General features: G+C 52.4%; 2 protein-coding genes across 9 annotated transcripts in view; both read right to left on the bottom strand.

The window, feature by feature from the left end:
• The window catches only part of TTC23 (tetratricopeptide repeat domain 23), a 995109-nt gene that overhangs the window by 471611 nt on the left and 506262 nt on the right, over positions 1-17236 (bottom strand). The gene's annotated exons all lie outside the window — the stretch shown is intronic.
• The window catches only part of NTRK3 (neurotrophic receptor tyrosine kinase 3), a 174405-nt gene continuing 160323 nt past the window's right edge, over positions 3155-17236 (bottom strand). For 4 of the 8 annotated variants that reach the window (XM_084869075.1, XM_084869077.1, XM_084869079.1 and 1 more), the window contains 3 exons: positions 9812-9853; positions 4916-5074; positions 3155-3370 (listed from right to left, as the gene is read on the bottom strand). In XM_084869075.1, the coding sequence (XP_084725201.1) occupies positions 3185-3370; positions 4916-5074; positions 9812-9853 (387 nt within the window). In that variant the 3' untranslated portion in view covers positions 3155-3184. The remainder of the gene's footprint in view (positions 3371-4915; positions 5075-9811; positions 9854-17236) is intronic. The other 4 variants (XM_084869076.1, XM_084869078.1, XM_084869080.1 and 1 more) reach the window with 1 other exon arrangement.

Here is a 17236-nt window from a genome sequence, read left to right as displayed (position 1 = left end):
CACCCCCCTCCTTCCGCCCCCCCATCCTGTGCTCTCGGCCTGACTGACGCGCTTGTGCTTCTAGGACGAGCCCCGTGCAGCCCCCTGCGCTGCGCTGTCAGCCCTCCTGTGGGTGGTGGTTTCTACAGGGTTTTTAGCACCAAAGAGATCTGCACTGGAGTCGTCCACAAGTGAGCTATCGCGAGGGGCAGAGGACCGCCCAGCGGAGCCCGGGAGGGCCAGGGGCCTCGTCCCGGGTGATTTGTGCGTTTTCTCTGCTGAGCGGAGGGAGCGGCGAGTCCAGGGTCTCTCCGCGGAGGGGGCTCAGTGAGCCTCCACATCCCCCTCCCTGGTCAGGACTGCGACCAGACGGCAGCGCGTGGTCTGAGTCCAAAGCAAGGGCCTGGAATGACCTTGGCCATGGCATCCCACTCCCGGTGGGCACCCAACTGCAGGCCGCTCCCGCCCGGTCCAGGAGGGGCCCTGCAGGGGCGAACAGGGGCAGCCGGCGGGACGCAGCTCACAGGGGGCCGCCCCCTCGCAGCCCCTCGGCACGGCCTGTCGGGCTGTGGATGTCGGGGGGCAGTGGCCTGCTGTGGCCACGGGGGCCGAAGAGGGGGTCATTTCCAGACTCATTCCACCACAGCAGGCGCTTTAAGAATAAATAAGGGAATAAATAGGGGAGCCGTGCCAGTGCTTTTCGGGCGCGTGGAGAGGCTGGGAGGGGCGAGGAGGCCACCTGGGCCTCGGGATCGCTCGCGGTGAAGAAGGTGCAAGGCAGAGAAGGCTCCCCTTGGAGCCCAGCCCTGCCCAGGCCGATGGACCCTCAGAGGCAACTGCACCACCCACCCCCACCCCCTACCGCCCCCCCCTCCCCACCAAGGCCTGGGAGGGCTGTCCGGAACTCCACGAGGGACTGAGAAAAACACCACAGTGACAGCACTTAGAATCCAATGGTTTAAGAGGTACATGGGGCCAGGGGTCAGCAAGCACACCCCTCCTCTTGCAGGTGGGGAAACTGAGTCACGGCACGATGAGTCCACTGCCCTGACTCGCTACAGGAGTACGCACACCCCTCCCCCTCCAGAGCCCCCGCCCCCTCCATTCCCAGCGCCCTCCCCACCACCTTCCCGATCCAAACCCCTGGATGGTTTCACTTGCCAAGGCTCACAGGCCACCACGGAAAGCAGACGCTACACAATCCTGCAAGGGCAGTAAGCGCGAGCTGCCCCTGCCCCTGCCCCTGCCCCTGCCCGCCTCCCTTCCCTCCGCTCTCCCGCAGGCAGCTGACACTTCCCCTCGGCCCCGGTGACCCGGTCCAGGCACACGTCGCCCTGAGCCACCAGCCCGAACCCTGACTGCGCCTGCGTGCAGCCCGGCCAGCCCACAGCGCCCAGGGCCTCCGGTGGAGGGGGTCACTGCCACAGGACAGCAAGGGGCCAATCCAAAGCGCTCCCCTCAAAAGCCTTTAGGGCTGGGCGCCGGGCACCGAGGAAACCCCCAGCAAACCCAGCCCAGCTGAGCAGCCACTCCCCACCCCTGCAGCCTACAGCCGAGCACAGCTGTCTGTCTGAGTACAAACATGTTGGTCTAAAAAAAGAAGGGGAATCGCGAACACAGAAGTCAGTCCCGAGCTCCGCACGGGGAGGCCCACACTGCAGGTGACCGGGCGCCCAGGAGGACGTCCCTCCGGCCGACAGGGCAGGGGGCCAGGCCAGAGGCCGCCCGAGGCCCCGACGGGCAGCGACCAGTCCACGAGGTGGCTCTGTGCTTGGGGGAGGTGGCTGGCGGGGCTGGCGGCGCGGAGGGCGCACCCTGGTCTCCCGGGCAGGAGGCTCTGTGGTCCCAGCTCTGTGGCCCTCGGTCCTTGGCAGCAGCGGTCGGGAGGGCAGGCAGGGGAGCAGGCGGCTCATCCTGTCCATGGGCAGGGCTCGTCCTCACCAGGATGTGGGGCCTGCGGCACTGGCCACGCACTGGCCTCCCCACCCCCACAGCGATCCTCAGCCCCTGCGCATCCACAGCAGCGCCCAGGCAGGCAGACGCATCAGTTCTTCCCGGGCCCCACGTGAGGAGCGGGCCAGGATCCCGGGGAAGCAGCGGGCCCCGAGGGGCGCTTCCCATCAGGACCGACCGACCAAGACGAAGCCTCCTGCTGCCGAGGCCCTCTGTATCCACGTGTGGAGACCCCGACGCCCCGGAGGCCTGAGTGTGGGAGGCGGGGCCGAGGAGTCCCTCCGGGGATGGAAAGGCAGGGCAGCGCCCGGAGGCGGGCCCAGGTCACAGCTCCTTCCTCGGTGGGGAAACTGAGTCACAGCACGATGTCCGTCCAGAAAGCCCACCGGTGCTTGACGCTCCCGGTACAGACGACAGCCCCCCAGGGTTACACGCCAGATGACGTGGGTTACACGCCAGACGCTGTGGCTGCCAGGATTGTACGTCCTTGCTCCTTGCTGCTCTTTGCTCAGTGCGTGGGCACCGTCGCCAGCTCCCGGAGGCATCCACTTTCCAGGATGGAGAAGCTATAGAAAACCCTCTCGGAGGAGACAAAGGTCCCCGGAGAGGGAAGGCATGGCCGGGGGAGATCCAGGCCCCGGTCAGGAGCAGGTCCTTGCTGAGCTCGGCTGGTGCCATCCTGCCAATGGGCGCGGGAGCCTGTGCAGGGCTGGAGGGCAGCCCCCTGCGCAGGGGGTCGGGGTCCGCCCAGCTCCTCCCGCGTCCCCCGTCTCTGTGCACGGCCCGGGCCCTCCGCCCGAAAAGCCGGAGGTGCGGGAGCACGGGCCGCCCTTTAAGTCAAAGGGAACGTTAGTCTGTGTTCGTAACGGTGACGGTTTTCCGAGCTGTGGCTGTAGTCTCGCGGTTTCTGTGTTAGCAGCTTCTCTCGGGATTAGAGAAGGGATCTCTCTGTAGATATAGATAGATAGTAGGTATATAAATATATATATTATATATATATATATATATTTTTATATATATATATAGAGACGCCAACTGCCTTACAGGGTTCCTTCTTTCCTTTTTCAGTGTCGTGTGTGTAGCAGGCACTTGAGTTTATGTGAAGATGTTCGCTTCAGTCCAGGGCAGGGGAAGGGGCTGCGAGGCGCAAGGGGGGCGTGTGAGGCTGGAGAGAGGAGGCAGCAGGCAAGGCGCCGTGGCCGTGGGCGTGGCCGTGGCCGTGGGCGTGGCCGTGGGCGTGGCCGCGGCGGGCCTAGCCCAGGATGTCCAGGTAGATGGGCGTGGCCTTGCCCAGCGCGTGGAGGATTTTGTGGATTTCCTTGATGTTTAGCCGCTGCTGCGGCTCCCGCTGCCAGCAGCCAAGCATCACGTCGTACACCTCCTTGGGGCAGACCCGGGGCCGCTCCAGCACGCGGCCTTGGGTGATGCACTCGATGACCTGGAGAGCGGGGAGAACGCGGGCGTTACACCGGAGCTTCCCTGGCGGGTGCGGCTCGGGGCCCGGGGCCCGTGGCACAGGCCGCGGGCCGGGCGGGAGGCAGAGCAGAGGCGCCGGGGAGCCCCTGCGTGCGGGAGGCGAGGGCGGGGACCGGCGTGGCATCGCAGGGGTGCCCGCAGGTGCTCCTGGCGCTCCGCCTCCTGGCCGGCCTTCCTGGATAGATCCCGAGGCACTCTCCTCTGACCTCTGACCTCTGACCTCGCTCCTGAAGACGCTCCGGATGGCCGGCCACAGACACACTGTTGGCTACCGGGCCGGCCCGGATGTCAGGGCATCCGCCGCCACTCGTACCCTCAGCCCAGGTTCTGTCTCTACGGGGCCACCAGACGGCCCGAGCTGTGCTCAGGGCACAAGTCTGTGCATGTGTGTGCAGGTGTGTGTGTGTGTGTGCGTGTGTGTGTGCGCCCACCCCCAGTCCCAAGCCCAGGAAGAAAGCAGTAATGTTTGTAACAATGGGTTCTGACATGCACGCTTTTATTTTTTTAAAGGTCGTTAAACTGTCTTGTCCTATTTTAGACAATGCGTTCCGGGCCCATTCAGCTTATAAACGATGAGAAGCCCTTGGTCACGTGGCCAGGGCCTAAGGAAGCACAGACGGACGCAGCTCCCACGGCTATCGGGACAGACTCCGGTCCGAAAGGCCTGGGCGCCCGTCTCTCCGGAAAGCAGGGGCCCCGGGGGTGGACCCGCCTCGCCGGGCTCATGGCCTCGGGGGACGGAGCCCCGCCTTGCCTACGAGCTGCACTGACTCCTGGGTCGACCCGGCTCCAGGGCAGGCACCGCGGAGCCGCCCCGACGGGCTTTGGGAGCAGAAGAGCCGGGTGACCTTGGCCCGAGCCTCCCGGACGTTCTAGAAGCTCGTGCCTCTGAGACCCCGGCCGGTCCATCTCCGCACGAGAGACCCCCCTGCCCTCTTTGTCCTGCGTCTCCCAGGTGTGTGTGTGGAAAGCGCTGAGCCACACAGAGCTGAGGCGCTTGGGGATTTAATGGGATCTGTATTCTTTAGGATTCGAGTCAGTGTTTATTGTTACCGCGTGAACCGTCAGCTTTCCCGTGTCCCGTGAACCACACGGGCCCCGCCCTCCCGCCTCACGGCCAGCACGGCCCAGCCTGGCAGGCCCGGAGCCCTTGGGACGCGGACGCCTGGGCATCCTGAGCGGGGTGTCCCCACAAGGGGCACGGCCGAAGGCCTTGCAGTGGCTCTGCCAGCCTTGTTTCTTAGCCAAACAGTGGTGATGCCGAGAGCCGCGGAGCAGAGAGAAGCGTGACCTGCGTCTCAATCCGGAGATGTGATTTCACGCTCTCTGGGTAATTAGACCTCGTTTCCTACAGCTCTCCTCTCCTCCCACTCAGAGCTCTCCCCCGCCCCTTCTCAGGCCTCCGTCTGCTCTCCTGGCTCCACCTCCTGCGCCTGAGGCCTGGCCGGAGCCGGCTCCTGTCGGCCCCCTGCCCCCCTCCCCCCACTGAGGCCCCTGCGCCCGGTACCTCCGTGTTGGACAGCTGGAACCAGGGCTGCTTGCCGTAGGTGAAGATCTCCCAGAGGATGACCCCGAAGCTCCACACGTCGCTCTCGGTGGTGAACTTCCGGTACATGATGCTCTCGGGGGGCATCCAGCGGATGGGGAGCATGGTGTGACCTCCCACCTAGCGGGGGGCGGGGGGAGGGAGGGAGGGAGACAGAGGCACACAGAGGTGAGCCGATGGCCAGGGGGTCCCAGCTCCCTGCACGCTTCCCACCGAGAGGGACCCGATGCACGTTATCCTGAGACAGACACCCCTGCGTGCCACTGGTCGCAGAGGCCAGAGCAGAGCCTGAGGGAGGAGGCCCAGGGCCGTGGAGGCGGCTAGAGGGGCCACGAGAGGAAGTGGGGGGTCACCAGATGGTTTCGGGAGGAGGGACGGCGTCAGGATGTGGGGCTACAGGGCACCTAGCCGTGAGAGGAAGCCTGAGCGAGGGGTCAGGTATCTAAGCACTTGCAGGCCTCGGGTTGGACTCCGTGGCCAAGGAGCTCAAGACGCAACACGGTCCCTGTGCAGTGAATATGCCTTTAATCTCTACACCACAGCCCTGGTGTTCTCTCAGCACGACTTGGGACCCCATGTTTCCGGGGAAGGGGACAGGGAAGTCTGGAAGACCACACGCTGATAAGAAACCACGGGGACCACGAGAGAAGGGGCAGCAGCTCTTAGCAAGAGCTCAGAGGCCAGGGAGGAGAAAGTCTCCAAACAGCCCGAGGAGGACAGCAGCCACGGGGGTGGGGGACTATGGATCTGAGAGGCTAGGACAGGGGTCGGCAAACTCATGAGTCCGCAGAGCCAGACATCAACAGGACGACGATGGAAATTTCTTTGGAGAGCCACATTTTTTAAAACTTCAACTTCTTCTAACGCCACTTCTTCAACATAGACTCGCCCAGGCCGTGGTATTTTGTGGAAGAGCCACACTCAAGGGGCCAGAGAGCCGCATGTGGCTCGAGAGCCGCGGTTTGCCGGGGAATTCTCACGGCCCAGCAGCGTCCTGGCATTAGCATAAGCGAAGTCACAGCCAGAGCCTGTTTTAGAACTCGGGGACTGAGTGCATCATTAGCAAAGGCAGCCCCGCGAACGGGAGCTTGTGGCTGGGACACGAGATTTGTTGTTAGGAAACTGATTACCGCTGATAAAAGAGCTCTCTGCGAATGCCCGATGAACTATTAATCAGAAGAGCCACCGCCGGCGTGGACCGGCTGGAGGAATCCTAATGATGAGCGTTTAAGGAAGGATGACTTATGGGGGAGATGGGCAATCTCGCTTCTCAAAGGAGAAATCAGGTTCGCCTGGCCCCCTTGAAGTGATTTAGAAGATAAATGATGATATGGATTTGCAGATGATGTTTTCGGCCTGGGATTTGATCATCAAGATCGCTCCGTTTCAAGAGCAAAGACAGAGGTGATGCTGCTTTCAGACAAGCCAAGACTCAGACTCTTGACCCCTCACAGCCTTTCAGAAAATGGAGACACAGAAATTAATTGAGGGTGTGCTACAGAGAAGCAGAAAGGAGATGCTAGGATAGACACTGACTTGGGACATAACAAACAGTGCGAAGCAAATTAGCCACACAAATGCAATTTAAAGCTAAACAATGGCTGCTAATTTGGTAGCAAAATGGGGTGCAATTACTAATAAAGGCTTCTATTAAACAAAGCCATAAAGTAAATAATAATGCTAATAATGCTAACAGTGTTACCACTGCCACTATTAGCAATACTTACTTGGAATGAAACTTCTAGATAATTTCAGCCATAAGTGCATAGGAAATTAGGTGGAGAGATAATTAAAAGCCTGATAAAGTCTTTGTCCTTCTGAGGGACCGAAAGGGAGCTCACAGCCAGTCATCAGCTGTTGATTATAATGACTTAAATTTAAATGAGCTTGCTAAAATTTTAAAGTAGCTTCTAGAAGAATAGATATGGAACATATAGCTTCCAAATCAGTTTAGGAAAATAGAACAAAAAACCTCTAATTAATAACAAAATCAGTACACAAAGGAATGGGATAGTGGTGAGTAGAGAGCACAAAATGAGAAAGTTTAAGTAATGTCACTAAAGACAAAAACCAAATGCATGTTCTGTATAAAAGACATAGCTAAGAGAAAGTATCAGAAAATATTAAAGATGAAAGAATGCATAAATACAAGAAACAATAAAAGGAAAGATGAATGTATGTTGACTATGGACTATTCCATGTACATTATAACAAATATTAAATAGATAATATATTGAAATTAAATGTATATACGAACAATTTCAGGATGCCAAGAATTACATGGCAACAGAGTGATTTATAGCATATTTAAAGATGGTAAATCCACCATTATGATAATTATAAAGTTTTATGGTCCAATTAAGATTGCAACAAAAACGTATAACAAGTGAAACAGGTTATAAATAAAAGGGAACTGACACCTATAATTAGGATGGGAAAATAAAACCCTTCTTTTGAAAATTAACAGATCAGGAAGACAACACAAGTGGAGATGCGTTTCTAAAATGCAAACAGTGAGTTGTCACTCCAAGATGTGGGTGCTGTGTGTTTTCAGGCCTCCCCAAGAGGTTCCATGTTGTTCTCAGTGACCTAAAAAAACATGTGTCAACACCAATCGCGATGCTATATCTCAAAGGAAATCTGAAATGCCAAGGGGACAAAACGGTAAGCAACATAAAGAAGAAGTAGGAAACATTTGCTGTACCAAATAACATACGATAGAAATGGAGAGCAAGAGGGTAATTTTTAAAAGGTGCTCTTTGGCCGATGAAAAAGAACTCCGTTTGGTTAAGAAAACAGTTGAAAATAAAATTTAAAACTGTCCTAATAATAATAAGGTAACGGGGGGGGGGGGGGGGACTTATAGCGCTTAAGCACTTATTTCTAAAATAATTTAAAATAGATTTTAATTAAATAAGAATTCTACCTTAAAAAGGTAGCAAAGATATACCAGGCAAATGTATGGAAAGCAGGAAAAAATAAATAATAAAGATATAATGAGGAATTATAACAAAACAAAGCAAACAATCAAAAGGGCGAAGGAAAGCAGACTATAGCTACATAATCAATTGCTAGTTCTTTCAAAAGTAATATAAACATTTGCAAGGTTAATAAGGACACCAAGGACACAATGCAAAAATGTTAAGAACGAGGCAACAATAAAATATGAAGTGTAGATGCCATGATTGAGTTATTCAAAAATTTTAATTTTAAAAAAGGTAAGAAAGATACAAACTTAAATACAAAACCAATTACAATTGCATTTTAAAAAAGAAGAAGCTACACATTAAAAATATGTACAAGGACCAGATGGTCTTATGGATGAGTTCTACTAGGATTTTCTAACCTATTGATACTTTTCCAAACCAAAACCAAAACAGGAAGTAAAAAGAACTCCCCCAGACACACACTGTGGCTTGAATTCCCTGTTGACCCAATCAATCAAGCTTAGCAAGCAGCCTTTAGCATATGAACGCAGACACTGTCTAGGCAACATATCTACATATGTGTAAAGCATCTCTGTTATGAATATAGTCTCAAAACCTGAATAAAATAGGGTCTTATTGAATCAGCAATAGATTATAATAATTCCATATTATAACTCAACACATTTTACGTGCAAATAAAAGAATGCCTCAGTCTTTTTAAGAAATCTGTTTAATTTACTAAAGTAAAAGATAAAAGGGGGAAAACTATTCTTTTCCAACACCTTTCCTGATTCAAAGCTCAATGCTTTCGCTCTGTGTAACACACTAAAGATCATACTGACTAATGCAACATCAGGACCGTAGAGGTCTCTTCTACCACTGATTTTACCAACACTGTTCAGGTGAGGTACTAGCATATGTGATAAAGCAGACTTTAAACAACGAAGACTATTTAAAAGGCAGAGTTAAGCCCTCGCCGGTGTGGCTCAGTGGATAGAGCATCGGCCTGTGGACTGAAGGGTCCTAGGTTCCATTCTGGCGTAGGGCACATGCCTGGGTTGTGGGCTTGATCCCCAGTAGGGGGCTTGCAGGAGGCAGCCAATCGGTGATTCTCTCTCATCATTGATGTTTTGATCTTTCTCTCCCTCTCCCTTCCTCTTTGAAATCAATATATTTATTTACTTTAAAGGCAGAGTCAAAACTGCCTTTGTCTGCATATGATGTGACTGTTCAGGATGATTCACTAAAAAGCCATCACAACAATTATATGCTTTAGTAAGCTACCCAGGTGTAAAACGAACATCCAAAAATGAAACCATTCTCATATACACCAACAGCAATGACTTACTCCACAATTCAGTAGAAAATGAGGTTGCTTGTAGCAATAGCAACAGAACATTTAACGTTCCTAGGCTTACACCTTAGCAGAAAATATAGAAGGTCTAGCTGAGGGGAAGTATTGGAAAACATAAAAGAAGATCTATACAATTAGAGAGGCACGTCTTTTCCTGGGATGGGAAGAATCGGTATCATAAATCTCCCAAATCTCCCGTGCCTCGCTCAAATTAATTTAAAAACTCAACACAAGCCAAATAACAATCCCAATGGAGTGATGTGTGCGGACTGACACAATGATAGCAAAAGCCGTCGAGAGGAGGGGATGCCTGGTAAAAACTGGGATACGCTGGAAATAGAACAACAAGGGGCGTTTGCTTGGTCAGGCAGCAGAACGTATTACCAAACCCCAGCAATGCGTACACTGTGTTACTGGCGTAGAGACAGACAAATTTCATTGATCGATGGAACAAAACAGAGTCTGGGAGCAGACCCGTGCGTAAATAATTGGCATCCAATACATGAAATGATGAGTTAGTAAGCACACATCGGGACAATGAACTGTTCATTGAGAAAAGTACACTTAGATACCTACCTCACACCATATACAAAAATCATTTCCAGATGGATTAAAGAGCTAAACATAAAAAAACACAAAACAATAATAATAATTAGAAGAAAACTTAAGGAAAGTATTTGTACAATTTTAGGAGAGGAAGACCTTCCTAAATAAGACACATGTTCAAGAAGCCATGAAGACTAGGACTTGGAGATACAAGTAAATACTTTTTTTTTTTTTACATGGCAACAATACAAAATAAACATAGCTAAAAGACAAATGACAGAGAAAATATCTGCAATATATACATATGTAACAGACAGAGAATTAAAACCCATTATAAAGCAGCCCTTCACATTAGTTTAAGAAAGCAACCCAGGGGGGGAAACGAGGAAAGAGTGAGAGCAGACAACCCACAAAAAAGCTACAAATGGCCACGAACATATGCAGAGATGCCAATCACAGCAACAGAGAGACACATTTATTTGTTAATGTCACGTGAGCAAAGGTGGAAAGACCGTCTGTCTGGTGCTGGGGAGCGTGTGAGGAAAGGGGGGCCCTCAAATGCCGCTGCTCAGGTTAGGGCAGCCTTGTCTGGGGGACCTTTGGCAGAATCTGCCCGCACCGGGGATGTGACGTGGCCTCTGAACCGGCGGTTTCATTTCTAAGGGTCTTTCTTACACAAATCCTTGCTTCTGGAAGCAAACATCCTTGGTCGAAGATGGCAGTTTCATTGTTTGGAAGGGCAAGGCGTTGTCACTAGACATGAATGCGGTAGTTAAAAGGAGTATCGTGTGGTGATGGGGAGTATGTTACATGAAAAAAACTCAAGACATCCAAAATCTGTATCAGCATTTTCATTCACGTAAAAATACGTGTGTGCGTGTGTGCACACAAGCAAATAATGTATCACTAGCAACAATGTATGACTCTATGAGTGTACACAAGCAAATAATGTGTTAGTGGCAACAATGTATGACTCTAGGAGTGTACACAAGCAAATAACGTGTTAGTGGCAACAATGTATGACTCTGTGAGTGTACACAAGCAAATAATTTGTTAGTGGCAACAGTGTATCACTCTATGAGTGTACACAAGCAAATAATGTGTCAGTGGCAACAATGTATGACTCTAGGAGTGTACACAAGCAAATAATGTGTCAGTGGCAACAATGTATGACTCTAGGAGTGTACACAAGCAAATAATGTGTTAGTGGCAACAATGTATGACTCTAGGAGTGTACACAAGCAAATAATGTGTTAGTGGCAACAATGTATGACTCTAGGAGTGTACACAAGCAAATAATGTGTTAGTGGCAACAATGTATGACTCTAGGAGTGTACACAAGCAAATAATGTGTCAGTGGCAACAGTGTATGACTCTAGGAGTGTACACAAGCAAATAATGTGTTAGTGGCAACAGTGTATCACTCTATGAGTACACAGGAAAAGGTCCAGAAAGACAGCATTACATTACACCAGTGGTTTCCTCTAGAAAGGTGAGTGATGGTGAGCCCTGATTTAAAAAAAAACAAAAACAAAAAAACCCCCTCATATTTTATTATGCATATTTCAAACTTTTATCTTGGTCATGTATCATATATATATATATATATATATATATATATATATATATATATATATAAATTTAAAAACAATGAAATGAATAAAGAGAACACATGGGACTTAATTTATTTAAGTTCTATCCAAAGATGATTTTTTTCTTAAAGAAAGGTGTGTTTGTGATCGAAGGTAGTAGAATGTTCTATTGTACCTGGGTTCTTGTTTTAAAAAACAGAAGTCAGGAATTTAGGGGCGTTTAATACAAAATTGTAAAGAACAGATTCCTCTCCATTGGTTCTTGCGTTGGCCCGTGGGATGGTTATAGACACGATGCAGAGTGAGAGGAGGAATGGAGGGAGCTGGTGTAAACTTCGATGAGTGTACAGGCGAGAGATGGGTATGGATTGGCTGTCAATTCTCCCACCGAGGAGCATTTATAGTGTGGGCGTGTTTTCTAAAACTGAGGACCCCTGTGGGCCAGCAATCTTTCTCAATTGCATTTGTATGCGCGTGCGCACACGCATGCAGGCACACACACACACACTCCTACCTGCCACCCTCGAAGAGAAAGACCAATTTCTCATTCACTCTCAACCTCAGGAAAGAAAACCTCGAGTACAGAGGCACTCCATGAAATATGGGTACAGTTGTCAAAAATAAATGTCTCTGGTGGCTGGGAAATAAATCGTTTTGCAGTCGGGTGGTTTGCAGTTCTTTTCAAACAACTGATCCAAAAGAATGATCAGCTGAGAGAAGATTAAAGAGACATTTTGGCAAGAGAGCCACATGAGAGTTTAGGCAGGATCTAGAATACAGTTGTAGGAACCGAGGCACGTGTCAGTAACAACACCCGTTCCTTTCTCACATACTTGTCTCCTGTGAGTAACACTTCTCATTTCTGATATTTAAAAAAATGAGAAGGAAACAGAATTGATCCGGAACCTTTCTTACTTTAAGCAACAAATAATATTTATTAGTAAACACATGAAGTATTGGAAATATTACACTTGTAATCTTTCATATTCATCAAATGTTGGCATATATGCACACTATGTTGATCCACTGCCTGTTTCTGTATATTACTAATAATTGTAATGATAACTCAATCCAAAAGCTCTTAACATCCAGAAACTTATGGTTATTGGGCATTAAAAATTAAATTTAAATCTTCATACACACTTTTGTCATAGTAAATTATGACAGAGTGGCCAATAAAAGGCTTTCATGCATAGAAATATAACACATAAGGATAAAATTCGGTAGGGGAGCTGGAATGAAAATATAAATTCAAGAAGAAAAAGAAACCATGTAAAATTGTTTAAGGACTTGTTCATGTGTTTAATAGATGCTGTATCAGATTTTCTGGTATTTAGAGTTTATTAGATACATTAAAGAAATAATGTACCTTTAATGTCAATATTTGCTACTGGCAAGTGCTTTAAAATTATGTTGGAAATTTTAGATGGCAACTTAAAGCATGCAAGGGGCAGACATGCTTTTAAAATATATATATATATATTTGTTGATTTCAGGGAGAAAGGGAGAGGGAGAGAGAGATAAACACCAATGGTGAGAGAGAATCATGAATCAGCTGTTTCCTGCATGCCCCATTCTGGGGATCAAGCCTGTAACCTGGGCATGGCAGTGTGGCTCAGTGGTTGAGCGTCGACCTATGAACCAGGAGGTCTTGGTTCAATTCTCAGTCAGTGCACATGCCTGGGTTGGTGGCTTGATCTCCAGTAGGGGGAGTGCAGGAGGCAGCCGATCCATGATCCTCTCTCATCATGGATGTTTCTCTCTCTCTCTCTCTCTCTCTTCTTCTCCCCTTCTCTGAAATCAGTAAAAATATTTAAAATACCCACATATATACACAGTCCAGTCTGACGACGTTAAAATTTCAGTTGGGCCACTTCCTGCTCTCCACCCTGTGCGCCTGGCAGAACTCTGTTTCCCCTGTTTGTGGGAGGGTGCCCGGGGGTGTACTCGGCTGCGTGCCTGACTGACTTAGACCTACAGCGTGTGTGCGTGTGCATGTGCGTGTGTGTAGTGCAGTCACAAACGCACGTCTGTCCATGGCTTCACACAGTCACAAAATCCCGCGGATGCCACCTTCACACAGGGACCGAGGCTGTCTGCAGTGACATCAGACTCCTGACTCAGTGCGGCAGGCCTGCTTGCCTTCCGGGCGCCTCTCTTCCTTCTCTGAACAAAGCAGGGCCCACTGTTGTGGGATCCGTGGAGACCTCGGCCCCAGGTCTGAGAGGTCCTGGGGACTCCTTGGAGGGGGAGGGGCAGAGGCGGCCCACGAAGCCCTCACTGCAGCCCGCTCCCTCTGAGCAGGGCTCCCTGACGGCTTCTACAAAAGCAGCTGAGGAATGGCTGCCCCGGGATCGGGCAGAACTCCTGGAGGCTCCCCAGAAGGCAAGGGCTCGGATGAACGCCCGTTGTGCGTGTCCCCAGCTCCCCCACTCGGTGCCACCTCTGCCGGAGCCAGCTCTGGGACGGCGGCCCCGGAGCGCATGCCTGTCACGGCGCCCTTCTGTGAGTCCCGTCTACACGCTGTGAGTCCCGTCTGTGAGTCCCGTCTACACGCTGGCGCCCCGGACACCTCACTGTCCCCGTGGGCCCCGAGCAGTGCCCTCCGTACAGAGCAGACGCTGCAGGCCAGAGACGTCCTTTGGAAAGTAACTCGGCCCTGCCTTCCTTTCGGAATGCCCAGGGGGAGCCCACTCTCTGCTCTCCAGTCTCCTCGCGAAAACAAACATCAGAGACGATGTGGAAAGGGCCCGGTCCACATTCACTCAGCTCAGACGCACCATGGACCACCAGGCCTGGGAGGGTCCTCGCGCACCCCGCGTGCTTGCCCAACGCGACTGGGTAACAGGCGGCGGGAGAACAGGGCCTCCTGGCGCTGAATCTAGATTTGCAATTCATCCGAACGGCCCGGGTCCTGACAGGTTTTGGTTTAGATGCAGGCTGACTGAACCAAAATAAAATATTCCCTTTGAAACCTCTGGCTGCCCCTCCCAGCAGCGGGAGAAGGCTGGGGTTCTGAGACACAGGGTCCCGCACAGCCCGCCTCTGCATGGAGCTGTGAGCCCAGGGCAGGCTGGGATGAAAGGGGGGGCGGAGCTGTCCATCCCTCCGCGCAGCAGCTGGCACCCCGGGCCCTGCTGGGAGGCTGCTGCTGCAGGTGGCTCCCTCTCTCTTCAAAACAGCCCTAGCTCCTGGCTTCCCCTTCAAGGTCAGACTGCAGAGGGGAGGACGGCTCTGCGGATGAACCCAGGAGAAAGTCTTAAAGGCAAAGCCAGTAATCAGCTGCATGAGCTTTTCCAAAGCATTCCTACTCTTGTTTTATATATATAATTTCTTGATTTCAGAGAGGAAGGGACAGGGAGGGAGAGAGAGACATCAACGATGAGAATCGGATCAGCTGCCTCCTGCACGCCCCACACTGGGGATGGAGCCTGCAGCCCGGATACGTGCCCTGACCGGGAATGGAACCCTGACCTCCTCATTCATAGGTCGATGCTCAACCCCTGAGCCACGCCTTCCTACTCTTACACACATGCATGTCTCTAAGGGCGCAGAAGGCACATCAGAGCACGTCACCTGTGATCTTGTTCCCCGTCAGGGAACGGGTAACAAAACTGGGGGGGGGAAAAAAATCTATTTCTTGGAGTCACCAAGAGGTGGCGCCACATAAGGCTGGGGTGGGCGATCCCGGGGTAGCAGCCCTCATCTTCCTTCACCTAGGCCTCTGCTCCCTCCCACAGAGCGGCAGGAGATGCAGGGAGTAGAAGGCTTGTCTCCGGGAACAGGGACAGAGCACCACAACCCGATGAGTGCTGAGGCGACGCCAGGAGGGAGGGAGCGAGGACTGAGTTCAAAGGCTGACAAGCCCAAGACCCAAGCCTCATGCCGCAATCACTCTGATCCCGCCGCGTTCTCCCGCCCCCCACTGGAAGAGGGCTCACTGCACAGGCGCTGTGAGCGACATACATTGGAGCGGCAGACTTGGAAACGTGTGATGGAGATCCTAGAATCAGCTTTCTTTAAAAGACACACCCATCAGCACAGAAGGAGGGGTTTCATTCAGAAATATCGCCATCTGCGTGCAGAGGGGGGGTCCCGACATGGGCCCTGCAGGAGTTCAAGACAGTGACCCCGGGAAGCAGGGTCCCTCCCCAGACAGAGGGAGAGAGCGGTCAGTCCTGGCGTGGCCTCCTCAGCCTTCCTCCATAGGCTGTGCTCCCCAGAAAGCCTGGCCGACTCTTGCTGACCTGATGGCCATGGCAGGGCCTCTCTAAGGAGCACAGTCTTCCCTTCTGGGCCCCAGACCAGCGGCTGCAGCCCTCAGCACCCCGCCTTCCAAAGGCAGCAGCCTGGGTAGTTCGGGAATCTATTTCCCGTGAACGGCTCTTTCTCTCCCATCGCCGTCTCAGGCAGGAAGAGGAGGCAGGCAGAGGGACGGAGGGAGAGGGAAGCAACAGACGCCGAGGCCGGTGACTTATCTGGGTCTCAGAATTAAGCCGCCCCAGAAATACCGCCTGAATCTGGAGGCTGTGACTGTTGACACACACATTGTCTTTTCTGCTTAAGACAGCTCGGGCTCGGCTTTCTGTCCCCGGCAGCAGAGAGGATCTTGATAGAGACCTGGAAAATGCAGCCCTCCGGTGAGCCTCTGTCTCTGGGACTCACATGCCTATTTCCAGAAAGGAACTGAAGGAGAAAGGTGCCGAGAGGCCCCAGGGCCCGGCGGGGAGCCGGCTGGAAGCTGGTGTGTTTTTGTGGGGTGGGGACCGGCCGGCTAAGTCAGAGAAGCCCGCCGTCTGGAGGCAGGCGAGTGACGCTGGCCCTCAGCTCTGAGAATCGCAGGGATGGAGAGAGCCAGAGCACAGGCCATGCCGTCAAGAGCCAGCCCCTGGCGGGGTTGCCAGGATCTGACAGACGGGAGACCGCAGTGAGGGACGTTCAAGTGCCCGGAGTATATTTCTAAGTGACACTGACATTGTGATGGCAAAGAAAGCCCTCGACAGATGACAGCGTAACACCGTCTTTCCACCCGTGTGACACATGTCGTGAAACCGAGAGAGGCACACCGCCCGGACGTGCACGGAGGCCGCTGGGTACATACGTCCCAGAAGTCCCGGGACATAGCAGCACCGCGGGTAGAAACAGCCGCCTCAGCATAGAGCGAAAACGGGGGTAACTGGCGACCCCAAATAATTCTTCCCTTGGCGACCGCAGCGCGGTGCTTGCAGACGGCGGCCTGCTTGCCACGCACCCTTACTAAGAGCTCGTGTTATGCATCAAATAAGATGCTACCTATTTTTTTCCTGGAAAGTCTATGAATGCACAAGACAGACAAACACAAAGTCCCACAGTGAGAGTGATGGTTAGCAGAGCCGTAACCCGATGAGGCCCAGGGATGAAGTCTCTTTAAATGCAACTCTTCACCCCAACCCGCCGGGAAGTCTCTGCCCAGTCTCAGACCTCTGCATGCACCCCCCCACCCCATCATCTGCACACAGACCCATGCACCCAGTCTTCCAACATGCGCGGCCCTGGAGACGCTGCCCCCTCCGCCCACGGCTCAGCAAACGGCAGGGAAGGTAGGGATTTGTCAATGCCGCTGTTAGCACCAGTGCCGAGAGGAGACAGACGCCTCTGAGCCTGGTCCTGGGAAAACCCGGAGGCCCTGTTGCATTGCCCTCCCTCCCCAAGTCACAGGGGATGAGTGGAACTGCAGAAATCCGTGCGCCCAGCCCTGACCCTGTGTGAGAAACCGAGCTTCTCACTTCCAGACGAGCCACCGCACACGCAGTCAGTGCGTGGAGACAGCACGTGGCCCGGGGGGGTGTGCGGAGAGCATCTCGGGACGGCAGCAGGACTGGCT

The sequence above is a fragment of the Pipistrellus hanaki genome (genome assembly GCF_964339955.1).
Source record: "Pipistrellus hanaki genome assembly, chromosome: 21".
Lineage (NCBI taxonomy): Eukaryota > Metazoa > Chordata > Mammalia > Chiroptera > Vespertilionidae > Pipistrellus > Pipistrellus hanaki.
This window is presented reverse-complemented; position numbering and strand designations above follow the sequence as displayed.